The sequence below is a fragment of the Pseudophryne corroboree genome, chromosome 10 (genome assembly GCF_028390025.1).
Source record: "Pseudophryne corroboree isolate aPseCor3 chromosome 10, aPseCor3.hap2, whole genome shotgun sequence".
NCBI classification, from domain to species: Eukaryota; Metazoa; Chordata; class Amphibia; order Anura; family Myobatrachidae; genus Pseudophryne; species Pseudophryne corroboree.
This window is the reverse complement of record NC_086453.1, coordinates 268284796-268312692: the sequence shown is the minus strand read 5'-3', so window position 1 is coordinate 268312692 and position 27897 is coordinate 268284796. Positions and strand designations below refer to the sequence as shown.

Sequence of the window (27897 nt, the reverse complement as noted above, 5' to 3'; positions counted from 1 at the left end):
GGATTACTGCTGTGATATTTCATCTTCCTCGCAAAGGACTGTTGGACAGTCAATTGCTTGGTGGAAGTAGTAAAAGTGGGCTTACGACTTCCCCTCTGGGATGACCATCGACTCCCAGCAGCAACAACAGCAGCGCCAGCAGCAGTAGGCGTTACACGCAAGGATGCATCGGAGGAATCCCAGGCAGGAGAGGACTCGTCAGAATTGCCAGTGACATGGCCTGCAGGACTATTGGCATTCCTGGGGAAGGAGGAAATTGACACTGAGGGAGTTGGTGGGGTGGTTTGCGTGAGCTTGGTTACAAGAGGAAGGGATTTACTTGTCAGTGGACTGCTTCCGCTGTCGCCCAAAGTTTTTGAACTTGTCACCGACTTATTATGAATGCGCTGCAGGTGACGTATAAGGGAGGATGTTCCGAGGTGGTTAACGTCCTTACCCCTACTTATTACAGCTTGACAAAGGCAACACACGGCTTGACAAATGTTGTCCGCATTTCTGGTGAAATACTTCCACACCGAAGAGCTGATTTTTTGGGTATTTTCACCAGGCATGTCAACGGCCCTATTCCTCCCACGGACAACAGGTGTCTCCCCGGGTGCCTGACTTAAACAAACCACCTCACCATCAGAATCCTCCTTGTCAATTTCCTCCCCAGCGCCAGCAACACCCATATCCTCCTCATCCTGGTGTACTTCAACACTGACATCTTCAATCTGACTATCAGGAACTGGACTGCGGGTGCTCCTTCCAGCACTTGCAGGGGGCGTGCAAATGGTGGAAGGCGCATGCTCTTCACGTCCAGTGTTGGGAAGGTCAGGCATCGCAACCGACACAATTGGACTCTCCTTGTGGATTTGGGATTTCGAAGAACGCACAGTTCTTTGCGGTGCTTTTGCCAGCTTGAGTCTTTTCATTTTTCTAGCGAGAGGCTGAGTGCTTCCATCCTCATGTGAAGCTGAACCACTAGCCATGAACATAGGCCAGGGCCTCAGCCGTTCCTTGCCACTCCGTGTGGTTAATGGCATATTGGCAAGTTTACGCTTCTCCTCCGACAATTTTATTTTAGATTTTGGAGTCCTTTTTTTACTGATATTTGGTGTTTTGGATTTTACATGCTCTGTACTATGACATTGGGCATCGGCCTTGGCAGACGACGTTGCTGGCATTTCATCGTCTCGGCCATGACTAGTGGCAGCAGCTTCAGCACGAGGTGGAAGTGGATCTTGATCTTTCCCTAATTTTGGAACCTCAACATTTTTGTTCTCCATATTTTAATAGGCATAACTAAAAGGCACCTCAGGTAAACAATGGAGATGGATGGATACTAGTATACTTATGGATGGACCAGCGACTGCCGACACAGAGGTAGCTACAGCCGTGGACTACCGTACTGTGTCTGCTGCTAATATAGACTGGATGATAATGAGATGAAATTAATATATATATATATATATATATAATATCACTAGTACTGCAGCCGGACAGGTATATATATTTATTATGTAATGACTGATGACGGACCTGCTGGACACTGTCAGCTCAGCAGCACCGCAGACTGCTACAGTAAGCTACTATAGTAGTATGTATCAAGAAGAAAGAAAAAAAAAACCACGGGTAGGTGGTATACAATTATGGATGGACCAGCGACTGCCGACATAGAGGTAGCTACAGCCGTGGACTACCGTACTGTGTCTGCTGCTAATATAGACTGGATGATAATGAGATGAAATCAATATATATTATATCACACTAGTACTGCAGCCGGACAGGTAGATATATTTATTATGTAATGACTGATGACGGACCTGCTGGACACTGTCAGCTCAGCAGCACCGCAGACTGCTACAGTAAGCTACTATAGTAGTATGTATAAAGAAGAAAGAAAAAAAAACACGGGTAGGTGGTATACAATTATGGATGGACGAGCGACTGCCGACACAGAGGTAGCTACAGCCGTGGACTACCGTACTGTGTCTGCTGCTAATATAGACTGGATGATAATGAGATGAAATCAATATATATTATATCACACTAGTACTGCAGCCGGACAGGTAGATATATTTATTATGTAATGACTGATGACGGACCTGCTGGACACTGTCAGCTCAGCAGCACCGCAGACTGCTACAGTAAGCTACTATAGTAGTATGTATAAAGAAGAAAGAAAAAAAAAAACCACGGGTAGGTGGTATACAATTATGGATGGACGAGCGACTGCCGACACAGAGGTAGCTACAGCCGTGGACTACCGTACTGTGTCTGCTGCTAATATAGACTGGATGATAATGAGATGAAATCAATATATATTATATCACACTAGTACTGCAGCCGGACAGGTAGATATATTTATTATGTAATGACTGATGACGGACCTGCTGGACACTGTCAGCTCAGCAGCAGCGCAGACTGCTACAGTAAGCTACTATAGTAGTATGTATAAAGAAGAAAGAAAAAAAAAACCCACGGGTAGGTGGTATACAATTATGGATGGATGAGCGACTGCCGACACAGAGGTAGCTATAGCCGTGGACTACCGTACTGTGTCTGCTGCTAATATAGACTGGATGATAATGAGATGAAATCAATATATATTATATCACACTAGTACTGCAGCCGGACAGGTAGATATATTTATTATGTAATGACTGATGACGGACCTGCTGGACACTGTCAGCTCAGCAGCACCGCAGACTGCTTCAGTAAGCTACTATAGTAGTATGTATAAAGAAGAAAGAAAAAAAAAACCACAGGTAGGTGGTATACAATTATGGATGGACGAGCGACTGCCGACACAGAGGTAGCTACAGCCGTGGACTACCGTACTGTGTCTGCTGCTAATATAGACTGGATGATAATGAGATGAAATCAATATATATTATATCACACTAGTACTGCAGCCGGACAGGTAGATATATTTATTATGTAATGACTGATGACGGACCTGCTGGACACTGTCAGCTCAGCAGCACCGCAGACTGCTACAGTAAGCTACTATAGTAGTATGTATAAAGAAGAAAGAAGAAAAAAAAAACACGGGTAGGTGGTATACAATTATGGATGGATGAGCGACTGCCGACACAGAGGTAGCTACAGCCGTGGACTACCGTACTGTGTCTGCTGCTAATATAGACTGGATGATAATGAGATGAAATCAATATATATTATATCACACTAGTACTGCAGCCGGACAGGTAGATATATTTATTATGTAATGACTGATGACGGACCTGCTGGACACTGTCAGCTCAGCAGCACCGCAGACTGCTACAGTAAGCTACTATAGTAGTATGTATAAAGAAGAAAGAAAAAAAAAAACCACGGGTAGGTGGTATACAATTATGGATGGACGAGCGACTGCCGACACAGAGGTAGCTACAGCCGTGGACTACCGTACTGTGTCTGCTGCTAATATAGACTGGATGATAATGAGATGAAATCAATATATATTATATCACACTAGTACTGCAGCCGGACAGGTAGATATATTTATTATGTAATGACTGATGACGGACCTGCTGGACACTGTCAGCTCAGCAGCACCGCAGACTGCTACAGTAAGCTACTATAGTAGTATGTATAAAGAAGAAAGAAAAAAAAAACACGGGTAGGTGGTATACAATTATGGATGGACGAGCGACTGCCGACACAGAGGTAGCTACAGCCGTGGACTACCGTACTGTGTCTGCTGCTAATATAGACTGGATGATAATGAGATGAAATCAATATATATTATATCACACTAGTACTGCAGCCGGACAGGTAGATATATTTATTATGTAATGACTGATGACGGACCTGCTGGACACTGTCAGCTCAGCAGCACCGCAGACTGCTACAGTAAGCTACTATAGTAGTATGTATAAAGAAGAAAGAAAAGAAAAAAAACACGGGTAGGTGGTATACAATATTATATATATATTATATACAATTATATATATATATATATATATATATATTAAACTGGTGGTGATTATTAAACTGGTGGTCAGGTCACTGGTCACACTATCAGCAACTTGCAAGTAGTACTCCTAAGCAGACAATCACAATATATATTATACTGGTGGTCAGTGTGGTCACAATGGCAGTGTGGCACTCTGGCAGCAAAAGTGTGCACTGTACGTTATATGTACTCCTGAGTCCTGCTCTCAGACTCTAACTGCTCCCCACTGTCAGTGTCTCCCCCACAAGTCAGATAATACAGTCACACTATCTATCACTTCAGCAAGTAACTAGTCTAGTACTCCTCCTAATGCTCCCCAAAATTACTACTGTGTCTCTCTCTACTGTCTCACTCTCTTCTCTATAAACGGAGAGGACGCCAGCCACGTCCTCTCCCTATGAATCTCAATGCACGTGTGAAAATGGCGGTGACGCGCGGCTCCTTATATAGAATCCGAGTCTCGCGATAGAATCCGAGCCTCGCGAGAATCCGACAGCGGGATGATGACGTTCGGGCGCGCTCGGGTTAACCGAGCAAGGCGGGAAGATCCGAGTCGCTCGGACCCGTGTAAAAAAAAATGAAGTTCGGGCGGGTTCGGATTCCGAGGAACCGAACCCGCTCATCTCTAGTTATTACCAGTGTATCCTGTCTCTGCTCTCTGTGATTACTGTGTTCCAGGTATTCCAGCTCCTGTGTCTTCAGTTCTTCAGAGACCCGCACCAATCACCACCCTGCGGTGCCTGCCTGACTCCATAGTATCCTTATTGCCTTCTGCTATTGGCAGTGCTCTAAAACACCGGCTTCCAGCATTTGGCTCCCAGCGGTGTTCAGCTTCCTGATGTCATTGGTGCTCCGCCATCGGTTTCCCTAATATCTTCAGTGCTCAAGTCATCTGTTCTTCAAATTCATCGATCTCTAGCGTCACCAGTGTCATTCAACTCCTCTGCTAACACTGGTTCATCTGCACTTCATCCACAGTTCTTTGTTACCGGTTCCATCCGGCAAAACCGGCAGTCTACGTGTACCACTCACTCTACAGCACGTTCAGCCTCTGTACAACATCTGTTGACCAGTTCCAGCTTTCATCTACCATACAGCACCTAGGTGATGGTAAAAGGACTCTCCATCTCCTAATCTCCCAAGCTAGCCTTATGCGGATACCACACCTAAGGAAATACCAGCTTTTGCTATTTCTTGTGGAACTGTGTACTGTTTTTAATCATTTTTCATATCATATCTTTGCAACTGCCGATGTACCATCAGAACTGTGTTCAATAAACAAACATTCATTTTATCCTTGTTGTCGTGGTCACCCCTTCGGGCACTGGTGGTACAAGTCATCTGTATGTCTAGGAGTCCTATTCTACCGCCCAGATTTACACCAGCCCCTACAAATGAGGCTGTTTCAGGTCAACACCAGCCCTCAGTTGTGACACATAGAATCTAATAAACGTGTTCACTGAGGACCACGTTGCTGCCTTGCACAATTGTTCTGTTGGCGCGCCACAACGGGCCGCCCAAGAGGGTCCAACAGACCGAGTAGAATGGGCTTTAATAGAAGCAGGAGCAGGGAGTCCAGCCTGCACATAAGCTTGTGCAATCACTATTCTAATCAATCTGGCCAAGGTTTGCTTATTCGCAGGCCAGCCACGTTTGTGGAAACCAAACAGTACGATGAGGGTATCTGATATCCTGACAGAGGCAGTCCTCTCCACATATATACGGAGAGCCCGTACCACATCCACAGACCATTCTTTGTAGGACAATTCTAAAGAAATGAAGGCTGGAACCACAATCTCTTGATTAAGGTGAAAAGATGATACCACCTTAGGTAAATAACCAAGGCAAGTTCTAAGAACAGCTCGGTCATGATGAAATATCAAAAAGGGTGGACGACAGGACAAAGCGCCTAAGCCTCACACCCTTCTAGCAGAGGCAATAGCCAGCAGAAACAGGACCTTGACTGTGAGCCATTTAAGGTCCACTGACTCAAGAGGTTCAAATGGAGACTCTTGCAGGGCATTCGGGACAACAGACAAATCCCATGGAGCCACAGGAGGGACATAGGGAGGCTGAATCCGCAGTACGCCCTGAGTGAATGTATGAACGTCAGGTATAGACACAATTTTTCTCTGAAACCACACCGACAAGGCAGATATGTGAACCTTGAGGGAGGCCAGACGAAGTCCTAAATCCAGGCCTTGTTGCAAAAAAGCCAGAAGTCTGGAAGTACTAAACTTGGAAGCATCATAATTCTTAGCAGCACACCCGGTGAAGTAAGAATTCTAGACCCTATAATAAATCCGTGCAGAAGCCGGTTTGTGGGCCTTTAGCATAGTTTGGTTAACCGCCTCAGAGAATCCTTTGGCCCTCAGGAGTGAAGCTTCAAGAGCCATGCCTTCAAAGCCAGTCTGGCCAGATTTGGGTAGACACAAGGGTCCTGAACGAGGAGGTCTGGGCGTTGAGGATGTAGAAGAGGACGCTCTATCGATAGACCCTGCAGGTCTGAGAACCAGTGCCGTCTGAGCCAAGCCGGAGCGACTAGAAGTAGTTTTCCTCCTTCTTGCTTGAACTTCTATAGTACCCTGGGCAGAAGTGACACTGGAGGGAACACGTAGGGCAGCCGAAAGTTCCATGGAATTGCCACTGCATCCACGAACGCTGCTTGAGGATCCCTTGTTCTTGATCCAAAGACCGGAAATTTGTGATTGTGTCGTGATGCTATCAGGTGTGCATCTGGTAGACCTCACTTGTCCACTAGGAGTTGAAAAACTTCCTGATGAAGACTCCACTCTCCGGCCTGTACGTCCTGATGACTGAGGAAATCCGCTTCCCAGTTGAGGACTCCCAGAATGAACACTGCCAATATTACTGGCAGATGGCGTTCCACCAAACAAAGGATTTTTGACACTTCCATCATTGCCATGCAGCTTCGAGTCCCGCCTTGATGGTTTATGTATGCCACCACGGTGGCGTTGTCTGATTGTACTTGAACAAGCCTGTTCTGTATTTAGGCAGGGGCAAGAGTCAAAGCATTGAACACTGCCCGCAATTCCAGAATGTTTATCGGGAGGAGAGATTCCTCCTTGGTCCACCGACCCTGGAGAGAGTGTTGCTCCAGCACCGCACCCCAACCCCTCAGACTGGCATACGTAGTCAGTAGGACCCAGTTGGGGGTCCAGAAAGGATGGCCCCTGCTCAACTGCTGGTCCTGTAGCCACCAGCTCAGTGATAGACGAACTTCCGGAGTCAAGGAGGTAATTTGAGACCTGATCCGATGAGGCTGGCCATCCCACTTGGAAAGGATTAACCTCTGTAGAGGGCAGGAATGAAATTGATCGTACTCTACCATGTCGAAAGCCGACCCAATGAGTCCTAGTACTTTAATCGACGAGTGTATCGACACTCTTGGGCAAGAGAGGAAGTATCTGATCCTGTTCTGAAGTCTCAGGACTTTCTCTGGAGACAGAAACAGTCTTTGGCTGTGTGTGTCCAGCAGTGCCCCCAGGTGCACCATGCTCCGAGCAGGGACCAGCGAGGACTTCTTCCAGTTGACGAGCTGCCCGTGGGCTTGTAGGAAGCATACCGTCAGTTGCAGATGACTGAGGAGGACATCCTGGGAGTTCGCCAGGATCAGCAAGTCGTCCAGATATGGCAGGATCCTGATTCCCTGACAACGTAGATGAGCCGTCATCACAGCCATAACCTTGGTGAAGATCCGAGGGGCCATGGCCAGTCCAAATGGCAGAGCCTGGAACTGATAATGAAGGTTTCCAATAGCAAACCACAGATATTGCTGATGCGATATGGCAATAGGTATATGCAGATAAGCATCTTGTAAATCCAGGGATACCAAATAGTCTCCAGGTTCCATGACCAGTACAATTGAGCGCAGTGTTTCCATACGGAACGTGGACACTCTCACTAACTTGTTCAGTGATTTGAGGTTGAGAATAAGCCGGAAAGACCCATCACTAGAAACAGGGTCGAGTAGTATCCTTTGCCTCTCTGGGACAGAGATACCAGCACTACCACTCCTGTATCCAGGAAGGAACGCACAACCATCTGTAGAGCTTGCACCTGTAATGGATCCAAAGTGATAACGGTTGTACAGAACGGTCGTGGGGGACATCTCTTGAAAGAGACTGCGTACCCGTGAGAGATAACTTCTCGCATCCATGCATCTGAAGTGGTTATTAACCAGACCTGGATGAATCGTAGAAGTCGCCCTTCCCCCCACCCTGGGATCCCCCAGGGGGAGGCTTGTCCCGTCATGCTGCAGGCTTGTCATGAGAAGCAGGCTGACAAGCAGCCCAGGATTGTTAGGCCTTGGGCTTAGTGGTTGTTGGGAGCATGAGACAATCTCGGGTATGCCTGACCTTCGCTTTCCCTTAAGGCTGAAAGCAGGGAAAAGTGGTACCTTTTGCCTTCTGTGCAGAAGGAGTAGCATTTGGGAGAAAGGAAGTCATAGTAGCCGCCGATTCAGATCCAATTTTTAATTAGGTCTTCCCTAAATAAGATGTCCCCAGTAAAGGGGAATACCTCCAAGGACTTTTGGAGTCCAGGTCCACCTTCCATGACCTCAACCACAGAATACGTTGAGCCAGGACAGACGTATTCGACGCCTTGGCAGCCAATACACCCGCTTCAGGGGATGCCTCCTGGTATAGAAAAAGGGGCGGTGGTATTGTGAGACAGGGAATGTCTGGCATTGTCAGATATATCCTCGGGCAGCTCTTCCTCTAATGCCTGATCCAGTCATCAATCTATTTTGCAGCCCCAAGAGGACGCAATCGTGGTCTATGTACAACACCCGCAAGGGAGTAATAGACTTCAGGCATCCCTCCACACGCTTATCTGTTGGTTCCTATAGTGAGGGGACAGTGGTGAGAGGCAGAGTGGACGACACCCGATGGGTGACTCATGAGTTAACTAGCAATGAATTACCTACTTGTTATATAACTCTGCAGGGGGAGGATATTGAGCTAATGCCCGTTGTAGACAGGGAGACTTGTCTGATGTACACTTAATGGTCAGATTGTGGTAACAGAGTTTTATTTATCCTCTGACGTGTGAACATACCAGTTTAACCACAGTAGGGGAATCCTCTTATCATCAGTGATTTGTAGGATTTGCTTCCCAGTAACCACAAGGGAAGTGGTATCATTTAGCAATGGAAAATCCTTGCCATAAACACCTAATACATGGACTGACAGGACAGCATGATCCCCCTCTCTTCAGATAAAATATCAGAGAGATTATTGGATAGGGAGGAGGAAGCAGCCCGCTTAGATGACCCAGAGACATGAGAGTGACCTGTAATAGGGTTTTGCTTGACCAAGGCATGAGTCATACACTACAATCCGTGAGGCAAAATTTTCCCGCCCAAAGCGGAGTAACCATGGGGGCATCAGTGACTGTAATGTTACAGGTGGTCCCATAGGGGGCATAAAGCGTTCAACTAGAGTACCCAGTAGGTTTGAGAATGCAGCCCAGGTTGGCTCCTGATTGATTAAAGGAGCTGCGGACTGACTGGGAGATGTATGAGACATAGTACACAAACCATCACACAAACTTCCCCCTCAGGTAAATCCATTGCGCGTGCTCTGCAGGATGAAGGAGCGTCCCCAGATTTACTGCCCTACATGTTAAACATTATACACAAATGCAACAGAGAGCGGTTTAGTACGATGAAGCCAGACAGAGAACAATACCTGCGAATAAATCCGTTAGCGTGTGACTGAGTACCCAGTATACAACACCTGCGAATAAATCTGGTATTATGTGACTGAGTGCACAGTAGAATACATGTAATAGGTAAATAATAGAGATGAGCGGGTTCGGTTCTCAGAGAGCGGAACCCTACCGAACTTCATGTCCTGAGCCCAGATCCGAGCCCGGCTCGGGTTTTCCCGCTTGACTCAGAAACCAGAACGATGCAAAACATCATCATCCCGCCGTTGGATTCTCGCGGGGTTTGGATACCATATAAGGAACTGCGCATCGCCACCATTTTCACGCCAGTCTTGTAGACTGTAGTGACAGGACGTGTCTCCATCCTCAGTGTCTGTGCCGGCGGGAAAATGGGGGTGGCGAGTATAGCGCTGTCTTGAGCTGCTCAGTCCAGTGTAGTGTCTTAGCTGCATCAGTCAGTCCAGTGACCAGTCACAGTGGTGGTGTCCTCTGCTGCCATATGTCCAGTGCTGCTGTATAAGTCCCTTACAGTGTTGCTGTGTTGTCCTGCATCAGACCAGTGGTAGTGTCCTGTGCATCAGTAAGTCCAGTGACCAGTCACAGTGGTGGTGTGAACCCAAGCGGAACGTGACCCTTCAACAGCTCCTCTTTCATTTTCTCCCGCACCTGGGGCTGTGAGGAAAAGGATAAGATTTACTAGCCCATCCACTGGTGGTGATGCCGGGCAGTCAGGAGCAAGTGCTGACATCTGGTCCGGACTAAATGACCTGCCAACGATTACTGACAAGTCTACTGTCACTGCATATGATTCTGTCACCATTGAAAGAATGGTGGAGGATTATATGAGTGACAGCATCCAAGTAGGTATGTCCGACAGTCCGTATGTATACTGACAGGAAAAAGAGGCAATTTGGATGCCCTTGCACAAACTGGCTTTATTTTACCTAAGTTGCCCCCCTTCCAGTGTGTACTCCGAAAGAGTGTATAGTGCAGCCTGTAACCTTGTCAGCGATCAGCGTAGGAAGTTATTTCCACAAAATGTGGAGAAGATGATGTTCATCAAAATGAATTATAAATTCCTCCGGGAAGACCTTAACCAGCAATTGCCTCCAGAAAGTACACAGGGACCTGTGATGGTGGATTCCAGTGGGGACGAATTAATACTCTGTGAGGAGGATGTACACACTGAAAGGGGTGAGAAATTGGAGGATGAGGTGGACATCTTGCCTCTGTAGAGCCAGTTTGTGCAAGGAGAGATTGATGGCTTCTTTTTTGGTGTGGGCCCAAACCAACCAGTCATTTCAGCCACAGTCGTGTGGCAGACCCTATCGCTGAATAGATTGGTTTGTTAAAGTGTGCATGTCCTGTTTATACAATATAAGGGTGGGTGGGAGGGTCCAAGGACAATTCCATCTTGCACCTCTTTTTCTTCTTTGCATCATGTGCTGTTTGGGGACTAGTTTTTTAAAGTGCCATCCTGTCTGACAGCCGTACAACTCCAGGGGTACTTCCTTATAAGTCCAGGGGTACTGCCATATAAGTCCAGTCCAGTGGTGCTGTCTTGTGCTGCATCAGTCCAGTGGTGGTGTCTTGTGCTGCCATAAGTCTAGTGGTGGTGTCCTGTGCTGTATATTATTTACTCCAAATAAAAGGCTTATATACATTACTTATATTATTATCCAAATAATTTTTACACGGTTTTCCCTGTGTTGTATAGGGGTACGCTCGCCTGCGCTGCATATTATTATAATAGCTCCAAATAAAAGGGTTGTTGTTATTATTATCAAAATACATTTTACAGGCTTTGCCATGTGTGTGTGTGGTTTAGGGGTACGCTCTCCTGTGCCACCAATATTGTGCGTGTATTACCTCTGGGCAAATTCCAGCACATCTCGTTGTTTGTGCTGCACACTTGTGTCGCTTAGCTTAGTCATACAGCTACCTCATTGCACCTCTTTTTCTTCTTTGCATAATGTGCTGTTTGGGGCCTAGGTGCCATCCTGTCTGCAACTGCAGTGCCACTCCTAGATGGGCCAGGTATTTGTGCCGCACACTTGTGTCGCTTAGCTTAGTCGTACAGCTACCTCAGTGCACCTATTTTACTTCTTTGCATCATGTGCTGTTTGGGGGCCTAGTTTTTTTAAGTGTCATCCTGTCTGCAACTGCAGTGCCACTCCTACATGGGCCAGGTGTTTGTGCCGCACACTTGTGTCGCTTAGCTTAGTCATACAGCTACCTCATTGCACCTCATATTCTTCTTTGCATGATGTGCTGTTTGGGGCCTAGTTTTTAAATCTGCCATCCTGTCTGCCACTGCAGTGCCACCCCTAGATGGGCCAGGTGTTTGTGCCACACACTTGTGTCGCTTAGCTTAGTCATACAGCCACCTCGGTGCAACCTTTTGGCCTAAAAACAATATTTTGAGGTGTGGGGTATTCAAAATAGACTGGAAATTAGTGGAAATTAATGTTATTGAGGTTAATAATACCGTAGGATCAAAATGACCCCCAAATTCTGTGATTTTAGCTGTTTTTATGTTTTTTTCAAAAATCATCCGGATCCAAAACCAGGGTGGTTTTGGCAAAACCAATCCAGATCCAAAACACGAGGATGATACCAGAACCAAAATACAAAACATGAAGAGTGCCCGCCGCACATCTCTAGTAAATACTGTGACGCACTATATATTGACCCAGACGCACCTATTCTCCTAGGGTACAGTATACAGTGATAGATATATCTGGAATACACCGCAGTGAAATCACATAGTAGATACAGGCACACATAGTCACGTTTGCAATGCAGATAATCATTAAAATCAATAAAATTGCATTGGATTATTATATGAACACATATATATATATATATATATATATATATATGTATATATATATATATATATATATATATATATATATAAAAATATATAAAACAATAGCAATACATTGTCAGCGACACTCCGTACTGTGTAGAGGTAAACATCCAATACTAGCCGGTGCCCTCCATTGGAGGCAAAGTCCCCAAATATACAAAGAACAACAATAGGCGGCACTCACAGCTCGAAAAAGAAATACAGTATTCCCTTTGAACATGTCAACGTTTCAATGTTTATAATAAAACATTTTTGTCAGGTCCTGACGAAAATGTTTTATTATAAACATTGAAACGTTGACACGTTCAAAGGGAATCCTGTATTTCTTTTTCGAGCCGTGAGTGCCGCCTATTGTTCTTTATATATATAACAATGGGGGTCATTCCGAGTTGTTCGCTCGTTGCCGATTTTCGCTATACTGCGATTATCCGCTAACTGCGCATGCGCAATGTTCACAGAGCGCATGCGCTTAGTTTATTTACACAAAAGTTAGGTATTTTACTCACAGCATAACAAAGTTTTTTCATCGCTGTGGTGATCATAGTGTTACTGGATGTGTACACAACCGCCCACACACCAACCTTGTGTGGACAGGAGTATACACTCTCTAGCGCCAGTACCCACTGGATCAAGGAGATTTTAGATAATGGCGATGACTGCTGCTCCTGATATAGGGATAATTGCAATCCCTATATTAACCAAAAAACCACAAACTACCCACACAGGTGTGACCCTCTGTAGGAAATCAGTAGCGCTGTCCTCACCATTTATCGGAGATAATCAAAAAGTGACTAAAAAATGGCAAATTGCTATTTAATTTTAAAAAACATATAAATCATACTTTATTAGCATATATTGCTGCAGCAAAATTGACATACATAAAAATGCATATTGTGTATAGTGGATGCTTTTAATATAAATGCTCCACATACACAAATATATATACCTAAATACGTTTAATATCTGAGGCTTGGATTTTAATAAGCTGATTTCACAATGTCCACATGATTGGATAATAGACCAATGAGTTCGGCATTTACGGACACTGCTTGCATGAATGTGTCCTCAATTAATTAATGTCCCGAAAAGATGTGTGCACACATATATTACTTTGAATGGATAATTACCATGGGCGATAAGCTTTTCATTCACCTCTTTAAAACAGTCTGTTTAGGACCATCCCAATTGGAAAGACTCCCTCTGCTGGTGCTTGTCCCTTTACTGCAGAATATCTGGAGACAATATCCACGGGAATCCGTCCACAGTGCTCCGGCTCCCTCTGCTGGTGGCTAACCGCAATTGCAGGTGGACTGGCTGTTATATCGTAGCCAGAAGCCGGTGATCGTGTAAAACAAGGTTTACACGATCACCGGCTTCTGGCTACGCTATAACAGCCAGTCCACCTGCAATTGCGGTTAGCCACCAGCAGAGGGAGCCGGAGCACTGTGGACGGATTCCCGTGGATATTGTCTCCAGATATTCTGCAGTAAAGGGACAAGCACCAGCAGAGGGAGTCTTTCCAATTGGGATGGTCCTAAACAGACTGTTTTAAAGAGGTGAATGAAAAGCTTATCGCCCATGGTAATTATCCATTCAAAGTAATATATGTGTGCACACATCTTTTCGGGACATTAATTAATTGAGGACACATTCATGCAAGCAGTGTCCGTAAATGCCGAACTCATTGGTCTATTATCCAATCATGTGGACATTGTGAAATCAGCTTATTAAAATCCAAGCCTCAGATATTAAACGTATTTAGGTATATATATTTGTGTATGTGGAGCATTTATATTAAAAGCATCCACTATACACAATATGCATTTTTATGTATGTCAATTTTGCTGCAGCAATATATGCTAATAAAGTATGATTTATATGTTTTTTTAAATTAAATAGCAATTTGCCATTTTTTAGTCACTTTTTGATTATCTCCGATAAATGGTGAGGACAGCGCTACTGATTTCCTACAGAGGGTCACACCTGTGTGGGTAGTTTGTGGTTTTGTGATCATAGTGTGATTGACAGGAAGTGGGTGTTTCTGGCCGGAAACTGGACGTTTTATGGGAGTGTGCGGAAAAACGCAGGAGTTCGAGTTTCAAAACGCGGGAGTGGCTGGAGAAACGGGGGAGTGGCTGGGCGAACGCTGGGTGTGTTTGTGAAGTCAAACCAGGAACGAAAAGGACTGAGCTGGTCGCAATGGCTGAGTAAGTCTGGAGCTACTCAGAAACTGCGGGGTAACCGTTACGAGAAAATTAGCGAAGCTTTCGTTCGCAATTCTGCTATGCTAAGATACACTCCCAGTAGGCGGCGGCTTAGCGTGTGCAATGCTGCTAAAAGCAGCTAGCGAGCGAACAACTCGGAATCACCCCCAATGCACGGTCTGAGATCGGATGTACAGTATTTATCAGAATACTTGTATAATGTATTCTGTCACAGGTACAGTGTCACAGTCCATCTCCCTAGACTGAGATCGGAATTCGATTTAATGGCGGGTCCCACCTGGGGGACCCTCTTACCGCCTCCCTTCTGTTGCAGCCACACGAACCAGGAGAGCGTCTTCGACCATGTGCCTAGAGTCTGAGCGTGTCCGCCACAAGTACCTGGGAACAGAGCCAGCGTGAGTATACGACGCCGTTGGGGAGGTGATGGAGCCGCAACACAGTATGTCACACTAACATATGAAGTGCTGCAGCTCTTGAAGTCTTCTAAAAAGCTTTTTTCAGGGCTGCCTAGTGCAGCCCCCTTTTAAAGTGACCTGCTTCATGCAGGCACCAACTCTAAAACTGAGCTCACAGTGCCTGGAGGCGGGGTTATAGAGGAGGCCCAGCAATGCATTCTGGGACAGTCTAAAGCTTTAGCCTGTTGGTGCCTCTGGATCAAGATCCTTCTCTACACCCCGATGTATTCCCTGTGGAACACAGTGTACCCCGCTGCAGAAATATATATAAATTAGAATATACTTTACTGTAGATCAATGTACTATTATTTACCACTTGTGATTATGTAACCCCTCCTTTAACCCATAAAGGGAATCTAGGTTACCATCCACCTTGTTGTCTGAAGGGTACCCACCATTAACCTTCCGCAAAAGAGGTACCGTATATACTCGAGTATAAGCTGACTTTTTCAGCACTTTTTTTTGTGCTGAAAAAGCCCCCTCGGCTTATACTCGAGTCAGTGGAAGGAGGGACACGGAGGGCACAGCGCGCGCCTCTCCTGTGTCCCTCCTGCGTCTCCGGCAGCAGCGGCGGACCTATTAAATGAAGTACCCGTTCGTGAGCTCTGATTGGCTCACGAACCGGCACTTCATTTAACAGACCCGCCGGAGACGCCGGAGGGACACAGGAGACGCGCGCGCTGTGCCCTCCGTGTCCCTCCTTCACAAGACAGCGTGGGAGAGGCGGAGGGTTAGTTATACCTGGCACTGGGGGAGCATATTTGGCACTTGGGAGGGGGGCATATGTGTCACTGAGGGGGCATATCTGGCAGTATGAGGGCATATCTGGCACTGTGGGGGCATATCTGGCACTATGAGGGCATATCTGGCAATGTGGGGGCATATCTGGCAGTGTGAGGGCATATCTGACACTGTGGGGGCATATCTGGCACTATGAGGGCATATCTGGCACTGTGGGGGAATATCTGGCACTGTGTGGGAATATCTGGCACTATGAGCGCATATCTGGCACTGTGGGTGCATATTTGGCAGTGTGCGGGCATATCTGGCACTATGAGGGCATATCTGGTACTGTGGGGGAATATCTGGCACTGTGTGGGAATATCTGGCACTATGAGCGCATATCTGGCACTGTGGGTGCATATCTGGCAATGTGGGGGCATATCTGGCAGTGTGAGGGCATATCTGACACTGTGGGGGCATATCTGGCACTATGAGGGCATATCTGGCACTGTGGGGGAATATCTGGCACTGTGTGGGAATATCTGGCACTATGAGCGCATATCTGGCACTGTGGGTGCATATTTGGCAGTGTGCGGGCATATCTGGCACTATGAGGGCATATCTGGTACTGTGGGGGCATATCTGGCAGTATGAGGGCTGTGTACGGCTAGAGCTGCATTTCCCACCCTAGGCTTATACTCGAGTCAATACGTTTTCCCAGGTTTTTGTGGTAAAATTAGGTGCCTCGGCTTATATTCGGGTCGACTTATACTCGAGTATATACGGTACCTATATTAGTGCCTCCACCCAAGTATCGGAAAGTATTTATGGGCCTACTTGGGAAAGCCTCTACAATGACCTGTTACCAGATAAAACCCTGAATGTGGTGCTATGTGAGAGATATTAGCAACGCTTAATACACTTACGCTGGAATATAGACCTGCACCTCAGTTCCTGCCAGACATCTCTCCTTCAACCCTCACAAGTTGTCAGTAACAGTAACAATTTTATTGATCAATTCAATTAAAGTACATACATTGAAATGTTTAAATATAGATAACCAGGGTATTCACCCTCTCTCCATGTTTCACAAATTGTATATAGTCACAAAGCTTATGAATATTCTAAATCATACTCTAAATTATACTGCAGTATAATAGCTGGTCTCTACATGACTAGTCACTATTGTACCTAAGTGCACTCGTTGGGGCCCTTTCTTTTACAATCTTGAAGCTGGGACACTTAAGTGGTTTGTGTAAATATATAGATGTTATCCCTAAAGGGAAATATACAATTGGTCACATCAGCAGTAAAGGGGGTGGGGGGGTGGGGGGGGTACTCACAGAGCGAACGCTGCTTAAAATCTAAGCAATCTGACTAGATTGCTTAGATTTTAAGCATGATCTCTCTGTGTGTACCCCCCACAGCGATAGCGATGCGCAGCCCCGCGTATCGCTATCGCTGGTGCCAGACTGGCCTCAGTTTAAACAGATGCTCAAGACGGATTAAATTGCTCTGATAAATGTTTTGTCTGTGAGTTTTTATTCCATAAAAGTCAATCTGTAACTAGGCCATCGTCCAGTCCCCTTTCAATAATATGGCAGCAGAATAACAATTACTAGGCTGTCCAATTATATTTAAAGGCTGTGTTCATAAATACCAATAAAGAGGCAGAGTTTCCCTCACCTTCTATAGCATTTAATGAGGAAATACCTGATGGTTAATAGCAATTGGCTTTTAATACAGTAACAATGGCTGCTTCCAGTAAATAATGTAAGCCTTCCCAGACTCAAGTCTTTTGTCCTTAAGCTGTGTTCAGTTATATCAGTGAAGTGCTGCATTGGTATAATAATAAGATGTGCAGCTGGTGCTACTGTATGTTGTAGTGAAGGTATGCCATTCCCCACTATTACTCCCATCAGTCTATGCCTTTCTTAGTCAGCCTTACAGGGCATATAGGGGAAGTACATAGCTGACAGTCTTGTATGGTCATCCTAATAAGCTCCGCCTCCCAATTATCACTCCCCCGACTTCTACCCTGGGCTATGTATGTGCAGGGTGTCATTGGATTATATAGCTCTCACCATCCTGCTGCTCCAGTTTGTAGGCTTCTGTGGCCACACCCCCTCATAGTAGCTGACTGCAGTCTCCCTCAATGTGATTCTGCACACTCTGCTGTCTTCCTCTCTCTTACGCAAATCGAATGCCTGAGTCTCCAAGCTGTTCCCCCTGCTTACTGCTCTGCCCAAGTATGCTGCGTGTGTGCATGGGGAAACTTTTACTCACCACAGCCAAGTCCCTGGGTTGTACTCCTCCTCCTTAATGGTAGCAGGTCAGGAAGGAGTTCTATCGCCATCAGCCCTGCTGTGTGAAGAGCTGTGCACAGCTGTCAATCACCGCTGCAGCACCGCCACTTTTGGTGCTGGCTCCGCTAATTTCGGTGATGGCTCTACCCAGTGGCGTAACTAGAAATTTTTCTCCCCCAAGCCAAAGCATTCTCTGTCACCTCTCTCCCCCCCATAATTGCCACTAGTAAAGTGATGAACCTGCGCGCACCGCAAAAAAGGGTGTGTGACCTTGCGGAAATGGGCGTGGCTTTGCATAAAGGGGCATGGCATTGCAGGAAAAGACTACCTTATACCCCAGTTTTGCAACCTGCACGCCCAGACGTTGGCCACCACAGGAAAAAAAATAATCCTGATTCATGCACCTTACATTATTTGTCATTTTTCCTCCTTATAGTAATGCCCAGTATACATTATGCCATATACTGCAATGGCCCTTAGACATTATGCCACACACAGTAATGCCCATGACACAATACTGTATGCCACACACCATAATGCCCCAGACACATTATGCCACACACCGTAATGCCCATTATACATTATGCTACACACTGCAATGCCCCTGATACATTATAGCACATACAATGCCTGTGACACATTATGACACACACTGCAATGTCCATGATACATTATGCCACACACTGCAATGACCCTGAGACATTAAACCACATAACACAATGCCTGTGACACATTATGACACACACCGTAATGCCTGTGACACATTATGACACACACCGTAATGTCCGTGATACATTATGCCACACACCGCAATGCCCATTACACATTAAGTCCTACAGTAAGGCTTCTAATTACTTTTAAATTACCTGCTCGTTGCCAGGGGTTTCATGCTCTTGGTTCCATGCACGGTACCAGGGGTTTTCATGCTCAGGGTGTCATGCTCATTGCCAGGGGTTTAATGCGGTAGGTGTTATGCTTGTTACCAGAGGTATCATGTGCTGGGTTTCAAGCTTACTGCCAGGAGGTAATATTCGTTGCCAGGGGTTTCATGCACTGGGTGTCATGCTCGTTGCTAGGGGGTAATGCTTGTTGCCAGGGTATTCATGAGCTGGGTGTTGTGCTTGTAACCAGGGGGTAATGCTTGTTGCTAGGGCTGTGCTCCCAGTGCTACATATGCCCCCAGTGCCAGATATTTCCCCACAGTGCCAGGTACACATATGCCCCCAGTGCCCCATATGCCCCCCAGTGCCAGGTACACTTATACCCCCAGTGCCAAATATACCCCCCCCCCCCCAGTGCCAGGTACACATATACCCCCAGTGCCAAATATGCCCACCCCCAGTGCCAGGTACACATATACCCCCCAGTGCCAAATATGCCCCTCCAGTGCCAAATATGCTCCCCCAATGCCAGGTACACCCCCCACCCAGCCTCCCCCGCTGCTGTGCGTTTTGGGAAGGAGGACACGGAGGGCACAATGCGCGCCTCTCCTGTGTGTCCCTTCTGGGTCTCCGGCGGCAGCGGCGTGTCTGTCAAATAAAGTGCCAGTTTGTTAGCCAATCAGAGCTCACGAACGGGCATTTAATTTAACAGACACGCCGCTGCCGCCGGAGACCCAGGAAGGACACACAGGAGAGGCGCGCACTGTGCCCTCCCAACTTTGATCTCGTTTTAGGGGGCATGGCCTAATGACAAGGGGGCGTGGCTTCGCGGCAAGTGCAGCGCTCGCAGGCCACGCCCCCATTTTCGTCGTTATGGGGGCATGAACAGCGCTGTGAGAGCTGCTGGTCATGCCCCCTGTCCCTCTCTGGCGTGAATAGACGCTGTGCGCATGCGCACAGCATCTATTCACCGCTGCTCTCCACAGAGCAGCGAGTGACAGGGAGGGATCTCCCAACTGCCCCCCCACCCACGGGACACTGCGACCCGCGGGTGGGACAGCGGGACAGACAGTGAAAAACGGGACTGTCCCGCCAAAATCGGGACAGTTGGGAGATATGCATTATCGGATTAAACTTCATTTCAATGACAAAAAGGCTACACTTGTTATTGTCTCATGTGTAATAAAACTCTCTGGCAGTAATGAAATTAATATCACTTATTTACTGAAAGCATATTGCCTTAGGGAGAGTAACAGGATCTTCACTGACAGCATCATGGAGTAATGCTTCTTATTCATCCTAATACAAGATCCTTACAGTTTATTGTTTGTATAATAATGCCATTATGTCTTTTCTGTTTGACGTTAGGTGGAAATAGAGGTAGGCAAGAGAAAGAGGCTGGCTGCAGAATATGAAGACATCCTAAATAAGCAGCTGCACATGTTGCAGGAGGACATGAAATCCCAGGAGGAGCATTGTGTTGTCTTTGAGGCATCACTTAGGGAATCTGCCAGGTTGCTGGAGTTGATGAAAGAAAACACTTCAGAGTCTGGAGGAGATGAGTTTGCAAATAAATGGCAAAAGTAAGTGAGTTTCTGGAAGATAATATTTAACTCACCATGATAAATAGCAAATCCAGCAGCAATCTCTCATAGCTCTGCCCATTCCAGTCACCTTCCCCCAAATCACTGGGACTGAAAAAAGGTAAAGAATTATTTTATATCAAAAGGGCATTTTCCTTGTTGAATTAAGTTACATTTGAGGTCTTAATTGTGGCGGCAGATCTGGTAATAATAATAATAATTACAGATCACTAATACAAATATAATTATGACTCTTATTCAACTGTATGTGATGTCTGTCTGCACAGTGCAGCTGCCCACATCACAGTAACAATACAAGAACACATCATAGCCTATTTTCCTGCACAGCTCTATGGGGCACAACAGAATAACTGTCAATGTTTGTAGTCAAGTACCACAGTTCCGTTGGCATTTCGTGGCCATTAACCACAATTGCTTCGCCCCCTAAGTGTCAGTATGTGTGAGAGATGTGAAGGACTCCTGGTCAGGTGTGGCCTCCGGCAGCAGAATGGTTAAATACACCTCAGCACAGGGGGTATTATACTTTATTATATGCAACTGTGTGATCAAGTCAGTTACTACAAATCATAATGCATCTAAATGTAGGAGGTAACTATTTCACTTCTTTAAAGGGGACGCATTCAATATCCCAGCTGTCGGGATCCCGTCACTCAGCATATCATCGCCGGGATACCGACACCGATTCCCCCTCTTTGGGTGTCCACGATACGCCTAGAGGGAAAATAAATAGTGTGGTAGCGCGCCACCGCACCTGCAGCGTGACGAGCGAAGCGAGCCTGCAAGGGGACCTATTGCACTCTCCCGCTGCTGGCATTCCGGCGCCTGGCATCCCCCAGTCGGGATAATGACCGTCAAGATCATGGGCGCCGGTATATAGATACCAACCCCTTACCCCGGCAGCCAGTCCTCCTACAGTTGTCCATTTTCCCTCACAGTGGGAGTGACAGCCTTATACAATTATTATGCAGATATATATGTAGTCTTACTAAAAACAGGTGAATATGGTGTATGTATTATGTGAGGTCTGTAGCTCAAATTGATAGTCAAAAGCAGCAACTTTAAAGGGGTTGAGGGTCGGAGATGGGGTCGTGACAGTGAAAAGGTGGACAGTAGAGATTGGCAGGGGCAGAGACTGAGGTGACTCCCCATATGCCAGGTCTATTAAACTACTCTTTACAGTACATATATAATTATGTTATCAGTGGTTTATTATTATTATTATTATGATTAATAATAAAATAATAATAATTCATTAATAGCAGAAGGATGACTACCAAATTAAAGGTCTTAGTCCATACACTTGCAGAAAAATATTATTGTTGTTGTAATTGGTTGCTTTATTTCGAAAGTAAGTGGCACAACTCACGTCTGCCATTTACAATGCTTCACCATTGTGCTCTGGAAAATCTGACAGTTGATGAACTCTCCCTGTGCACTTCCTGGGTGACCTGAAACATGTGACCTGCTGGGTGGACCGGAAACTGTGACAGTTATTTGCAGTCACCCACTAAGAATTTTCAAAATGTGACTACTAAGGGGATGAAAAGGGGAAAAATGGTCCGCCCAGCAAACCTTTGCTAGGATGAAACCGGGTACATCAGCTAGTTATTATTAGAAGTAGTAGCATACCCTCCAACATTTTACACATAAAAATCAGTACAAATCCAAAAGGGGGCGTGACCACGGGTAAAGGGGATGTGGTCACGCCCCTTTTCCTATACTTTCAAAGGAAGTTTGGAGAGCCAAAAATCAGTACATACCATAAAAAAAAAGGTCTGTACCTGCCAAAAAGGTACAGTTGGTGGGTACAGAGGCGGAACTACCGCCAGTGCAACCAGTGCGTTGCACTGGGGCCCGCCTCTGTCCAGGGGCCCAAAGCATGTAATGAGTCAAACTGACTTATTACATGCCGCTGTGCGCTGCGGCCAACCGCTGCCCGCAGCGCACAGCCGCCCAGAGAGGAGAGGAGAGGAGCAGCGGTACGGAGGAAGGAGGAGGAGGGAGGTGGAGGAGGGAGCCGCAGCAGCGCTTTGTTACTGGTTGAGGCGCTGCTGCTGCTACCCCTCTGCTTCACTATAGGCTGTCTTCCGAGAACAGCCTATAGTGAAGCAGAGGGGCAGCAGCAGCAGCGCCTCCACCAATAACACAGTGCTGCTGCGGCTCCCTCCTCCACCTCCCTCCTCCTCCTTCTCTCCTGCCCGGGAATCGTGAGTGACCAGAAGCTGCACCAAGGAGCCTGAGCCAGCGGAGAGGGTAAATATAATTTTTCTTTCTTTCTTTCTTTCTTTCTTTCTTTCTTTCTTTCTTTCTTTCTTTCTTTCTTTCTTTCTTTCTTTCTTTCTTGGGACTGTCTGCCGCAATGTGTAAAAAGGGGGAATCTGCCTGCCGCAATGTGTCAAAATGGGGAATCTGACTGCCGCAATGTGTAAAAAAGTGGAATCTGCCTGCCGCAATGTGTAAAAAGGGGGAATCTGCTTGCCGCAATGCGTAAAAAGGGGGAATCTGCCTGCCGCAATGTGTAAAAAGGGGGAATCTGCCTGCCGCAATGTGTAAAAAGGGGGAATCTGCCTGCCGTAATGTGTAACAAGGGCACGCTGTCTGCCGTAATGTGTAAAAAGGGCACGCTGTCTGCCGTTATGTGTAAAAAGTGTACGCTGTCTGCCGCTATGTTTAACAAGGGCACGCTATCTGCCGTTATGTGTAACAAGGGCACGCTGTCTGCCGTTATGTGTAAAAAGTGTTCGCTGTCTGCCGCTATGTGTAACAAGTGTACGCTGTCTGCCGCTATGTGTAACAAGGGCACGCTGTCTGCCGCTATGTGTAACAAGGGCACGCTGTCTGCCGCTATGTGTAACAAGGGCACGCTGTCTGCCGTTATGTGTAAAAAGTGCACGCTGTCTGCCGTAATGTGTAAAAAGGGGGACGTTGTCTGCCGTAATGTGTAAAAAGGGGACGCTGTCTGCCGTAATGTGTAAAAAGAGGAATCTGTCCGCCGTAAGGTGTAAAAGGGTCTCTACCTGGTGTAGTGGTGCTACTGTGCGGCGTAATTTGAATAATGGAGACTACTGTGCACCGTTTTATGAATTGATATTATTTTGTGGCCACACCCCTTCCCCACAAAGCCACGCCACTATGTATTTTTGTGCGCGCCTACGGCGCACACTGCCCCTGTTTTGCATGCAGGGGTGGGGCTCCGATGCCGTTTCTTGCACACAGTGCTAAAATGTCTAGTTACGGCACTGTTGCTAGGTATCCATTTCTCTGGCCCTGAGCAGGTCCCCCTCACCAGATCCTCTCCAGGGGCCCACCGCTCGCTAGTTCCGCCACTGGGTGGGTATGTAGTAGTAGTAGTAGTAGTAGTAGTAGTACTAGTACAGGTTGAGTATCCCATATCCAAATATTCCGAAATACGGAATTTTTTGAGTGAGATTGAGATAGTGAAACCTTTGTTTTCTGATGGCTCAGTGTTCACAAACTTTGTTTAATGCACAAAGTTATTAAAAATATTGTATTAAATGACCTTCAGGCTGTGTGTATTAGGTGTATATGAAACATGAATGCATTCTGTGCTTACTGCTTAGACTTGGGTCCCATAGCAATGATATCTCATTATGGTATGCAATTATTCCAAAATACGGAATAATCCGATATCCAAAATGCTTCTGGTCCCAAGCATTTTGGATAAGGGATACTCAACCTGTAGTAGTAGTAGTAGTAGTAGTAGTAGTAATATCATCCTTTAATTATAAAGTGCCATTAGGGTCCACACTACCTTACAAAGTACAGAAACAGAATGAACAAAACAAGAAACAAGTGACATACAGTACAAAACATTGTAGGTCATAACCATAATTTCTAAACATTGCTACATCAGTGGTCATAATACTCACATAAGCAGCAGAGTGGTAGAAGCCAAGGGTTAGGTGCACTTGTAGGTAGTAGGGGGTAGATTTTTGTATAAATTGGGAAAGAAAAGTGCAAAAAGGAAAAGGGACCTGCTCGTGAGCAGGGCCAGCATAAGAAACTATGGGGCCCGGTACGCACATAACTCTGGGGTGCCCCACACTTGACCCCGCCACCCTCAAGCCCCACCCACACATCCCTCCTTTGTGTGTATCTATGCATATACCGGTGTCTGTATGTGTATAAGCACTCGGCACTCGCTTTTAATAAGAATCCAATGCATGGGTGCCCTTTGTGAGGGTGAGTGTATCCAAAGAATGATCAGCGGCACTCCACGGCTTTTCAATCACAAGTATATTTGCATAATTACATGTACAGGATAACCGATGTTTCGGGGTTCATAGCCCCGTTTTCAAGGTGTACATGTCTTATAAGAACATGTCTTTTTTTTTGTGCATGTATTGTTCTTATATGACATGTATGCTTTGAAAACGGGGCTTTGAAGCCTGAAATGTTGGTTATCCTGTACATGTAACTATCCAAATATACTTGAGATTAAAAACCCATGAAGCCATTGGTTTTTCCAAAACCACCCTTTTGGGTTTTGGCTTTGGTTTCGGATCTAAAATCACAGAATTTGGGGGTAATTTTGATCCTACGGTATTATTAACCTCAATAACATTAATTTTCACTCATTTCCAGTCTATTCTGAACACCTCACACCGCACAATATTGTTTTTAGATCAAAAGGTTGCACTGAGGTCGCTGGATGATTAAACTAAGTGACAAAAGTGGGCGGCACAAACACGTGGCCCATCTAGGTGTGGCACTGCAGTGGCAGACAGGATAGCTGTTTTAAAAAATAGGCCCCAATGAACACATCATGCAAAGAAAAAAGAAGCGCAAGATGGAATTGTCCTTGGGACCTTCACCTCCCACCCACCCTTATGTTGTTTAAACAGGACATGCACAGTTTAATAAACCCATCATTTCAGTGACAGGTAGTCCCCCCGGAAAAAATTGCCAAGTTTTCCGAATCATAGCTAGCTACAAACATACCACCTCCTTCTTTGATGACTTTTCACGTTATGAGAAGAGGCAAGAGGAAGAGGACAGTGTCAAGAAGGTGATTAAAAATTAGAAAGGCACGGAAAGATCTTCAACCAAGCAAATATATAATTACCACATTACTGGGCACACTGGAAAACTAGGGGCCAAAGCCTCCGAATTTGTACCCCTTCTTATTTTTCAGGGACTAAGATAATCTCAGATTTAATGCTGGGATACAAATAATCTGGTGTACACCACAGGATCAAGATTGGATATTTTTCCCTCAACGGAGTCTGGAGACTTATTTTGTGAAAATCCATTTTTTATTGCATTTTTATTTACATATTTTGTGGCAAATGCCTTATTTTTGTTTTTCACGGCTCCCAATTACACGCATGTGAGCATAGCTGTGTGTCCCAGTTACACGCATGTGAGCATACCTGTGTGTCTTGTTAATTTTTTTCATATTTAATTTTTAAAGAAAGCAACCCCTTAGATGTTTTAGCAGTGCCTCCTGAGCCCCCACAGCAAATGGATGGGGCAAATTGAGTTCGGGTGGGTTCGGTACAGTACTAAGCAGGACTGTGCAGTGATTTTTTTTTTTTATTGAGCCCCTGCCCTAATGGAGCTTACCACTCTACAGTCGAAAATCATTTCATACTATAAGTAGGACTGTGGGAGGAAACAATGCTAACATCTGTGCCCACAGCGTGCATCAGCCTAGCAAGACAGACATCTTTCTGGCTGTAAGCCACCATGAGACTCCATACTGGGCCTTATTCAGTAACTGTTTGTGCCTCACAGGAGCTCCTGGCCCATCTAGTGCTGCAGTGCAATGGAAAGCTGATGCAATACAAGATCACTGAAACTCTGTTCTGCTAACACCACGAGGTCTTGCGATAACCCTACACAGCCCTTAGGAAAAGAACCCTGTACAACAAATGTGCATCTTGTAAATAAATAATCCCAAAATGTGGAACATTAATAATAAATAAAAATGAAGGCTGACTAATTGGAGCCATTCATTTGAGTAAGTCCCTAACATGAAATAATTGAGAAGAACCTCTCTCTAATGCGCCTGCAGAAAATCTCTCTTTTACCTCTCTGCCAGTTGCGCTGGATTATGATTCTGTCTCTTCTGAGTCTGACTGACTTGGGCCACAAATGTGGTCTACCCCCACTTTATTTAAAAACACTTTGTCAAAATTGCAATTTCCATTTCCACCTTTGCGGCTATGTTTTCACAAATCTGTTTGTGATGTTGAATCTTGTTTCATATCTGCTCTAGGCTTTCATTTAATCCAAGGATCGAGTACAGCAGCACCCCTGGAATTATACAGGAGCACCTCAGGATTTATACAGCATAGGCATCACCCCTGGAGAATTACACAGCACAGCAGACAGGCAACAGCACCCCTGGACTTAAATGGCAGTGGGGCAGCATCCCTGGACTGATAGGGCAGAGGGGCAGCACCCCATATAGGGCAGCACCCCTGGAATGATGTGGTAGACAAAGAAAAGACATGCAAGATGGAATTGTCCATGAGCCCTCCCACCCACCCTTATGTTGTATAAACAGGACATATACACTTTAACAAACCAATCATTTCAATGACAGGGTCTGCCACATGACTGTGGCTGAAATGATTGCTTTGTTTGGGCTCCCACGAAAAAGCAGCAATTAATCTCTACTTGTACAAACTGGCTCTAAAGAGGTAAGATGTCATCCTCATCCTTAGATTCCCCCCCTTCCTTCAGTGTTTACATCTTCATCCTCATCCTCACAGAGAAATAATATTCAAACAAAGTCACAAACCACATCATTTAGGTGTCAGTGGACTGCTTACGCTATTACCCACAGTTTCTGAACTTGACAATGACTTATTATGAATGCGCTGCAGGTGATGTACTGTATTATGGAGGATGTTCCTAGGTGATTAATGTCCTTGCCCCTACTTATTATGGATTGTCAAAGGCAACAGATGGCTTGACACCTGTTGTCCGGATTTGTGGAGAAATAATTCCACACCGAAGAGGTGGCTTTTTTTGGTATTTTGCCCAGGCATGACAATGGGCTTTTTCATCCCATGGACAACAACTGTCTCCACTGGTGCCTTATTCAAACAAACCACATCACCATCAGAATCCTTATCGTCAACTTCCTCCTCATCCTGGTGTACTTCTACAGTGACATCCTCAATCTCAATATAAGCAACTGGACTGGCAGTGCTCCTCCCAGCACTT

General features: G+C 45.8%; 1 protein-coding gene across 1 annotated transcript in view; it reads left to right on the top strand.

The window, feature by feature from the left end:
- The window catches only part of LOC134965294 (uncharacterized), a 282440-nt gene that overhangs the window by 66091 nt on the left and 188452 nt on the right, over positions 1 to 27897 (top strand). The window contains exon 13 of the mRNA XM_063941773.1: positions 20465 to 20679. Coding sequence (XP_063797843.1) covers positions 20465 to 20679 — 215 coding nt within the window. The remainder of the gene's footprint in view (positions 1 to 20464; positions 20680 to 27897) is intronic.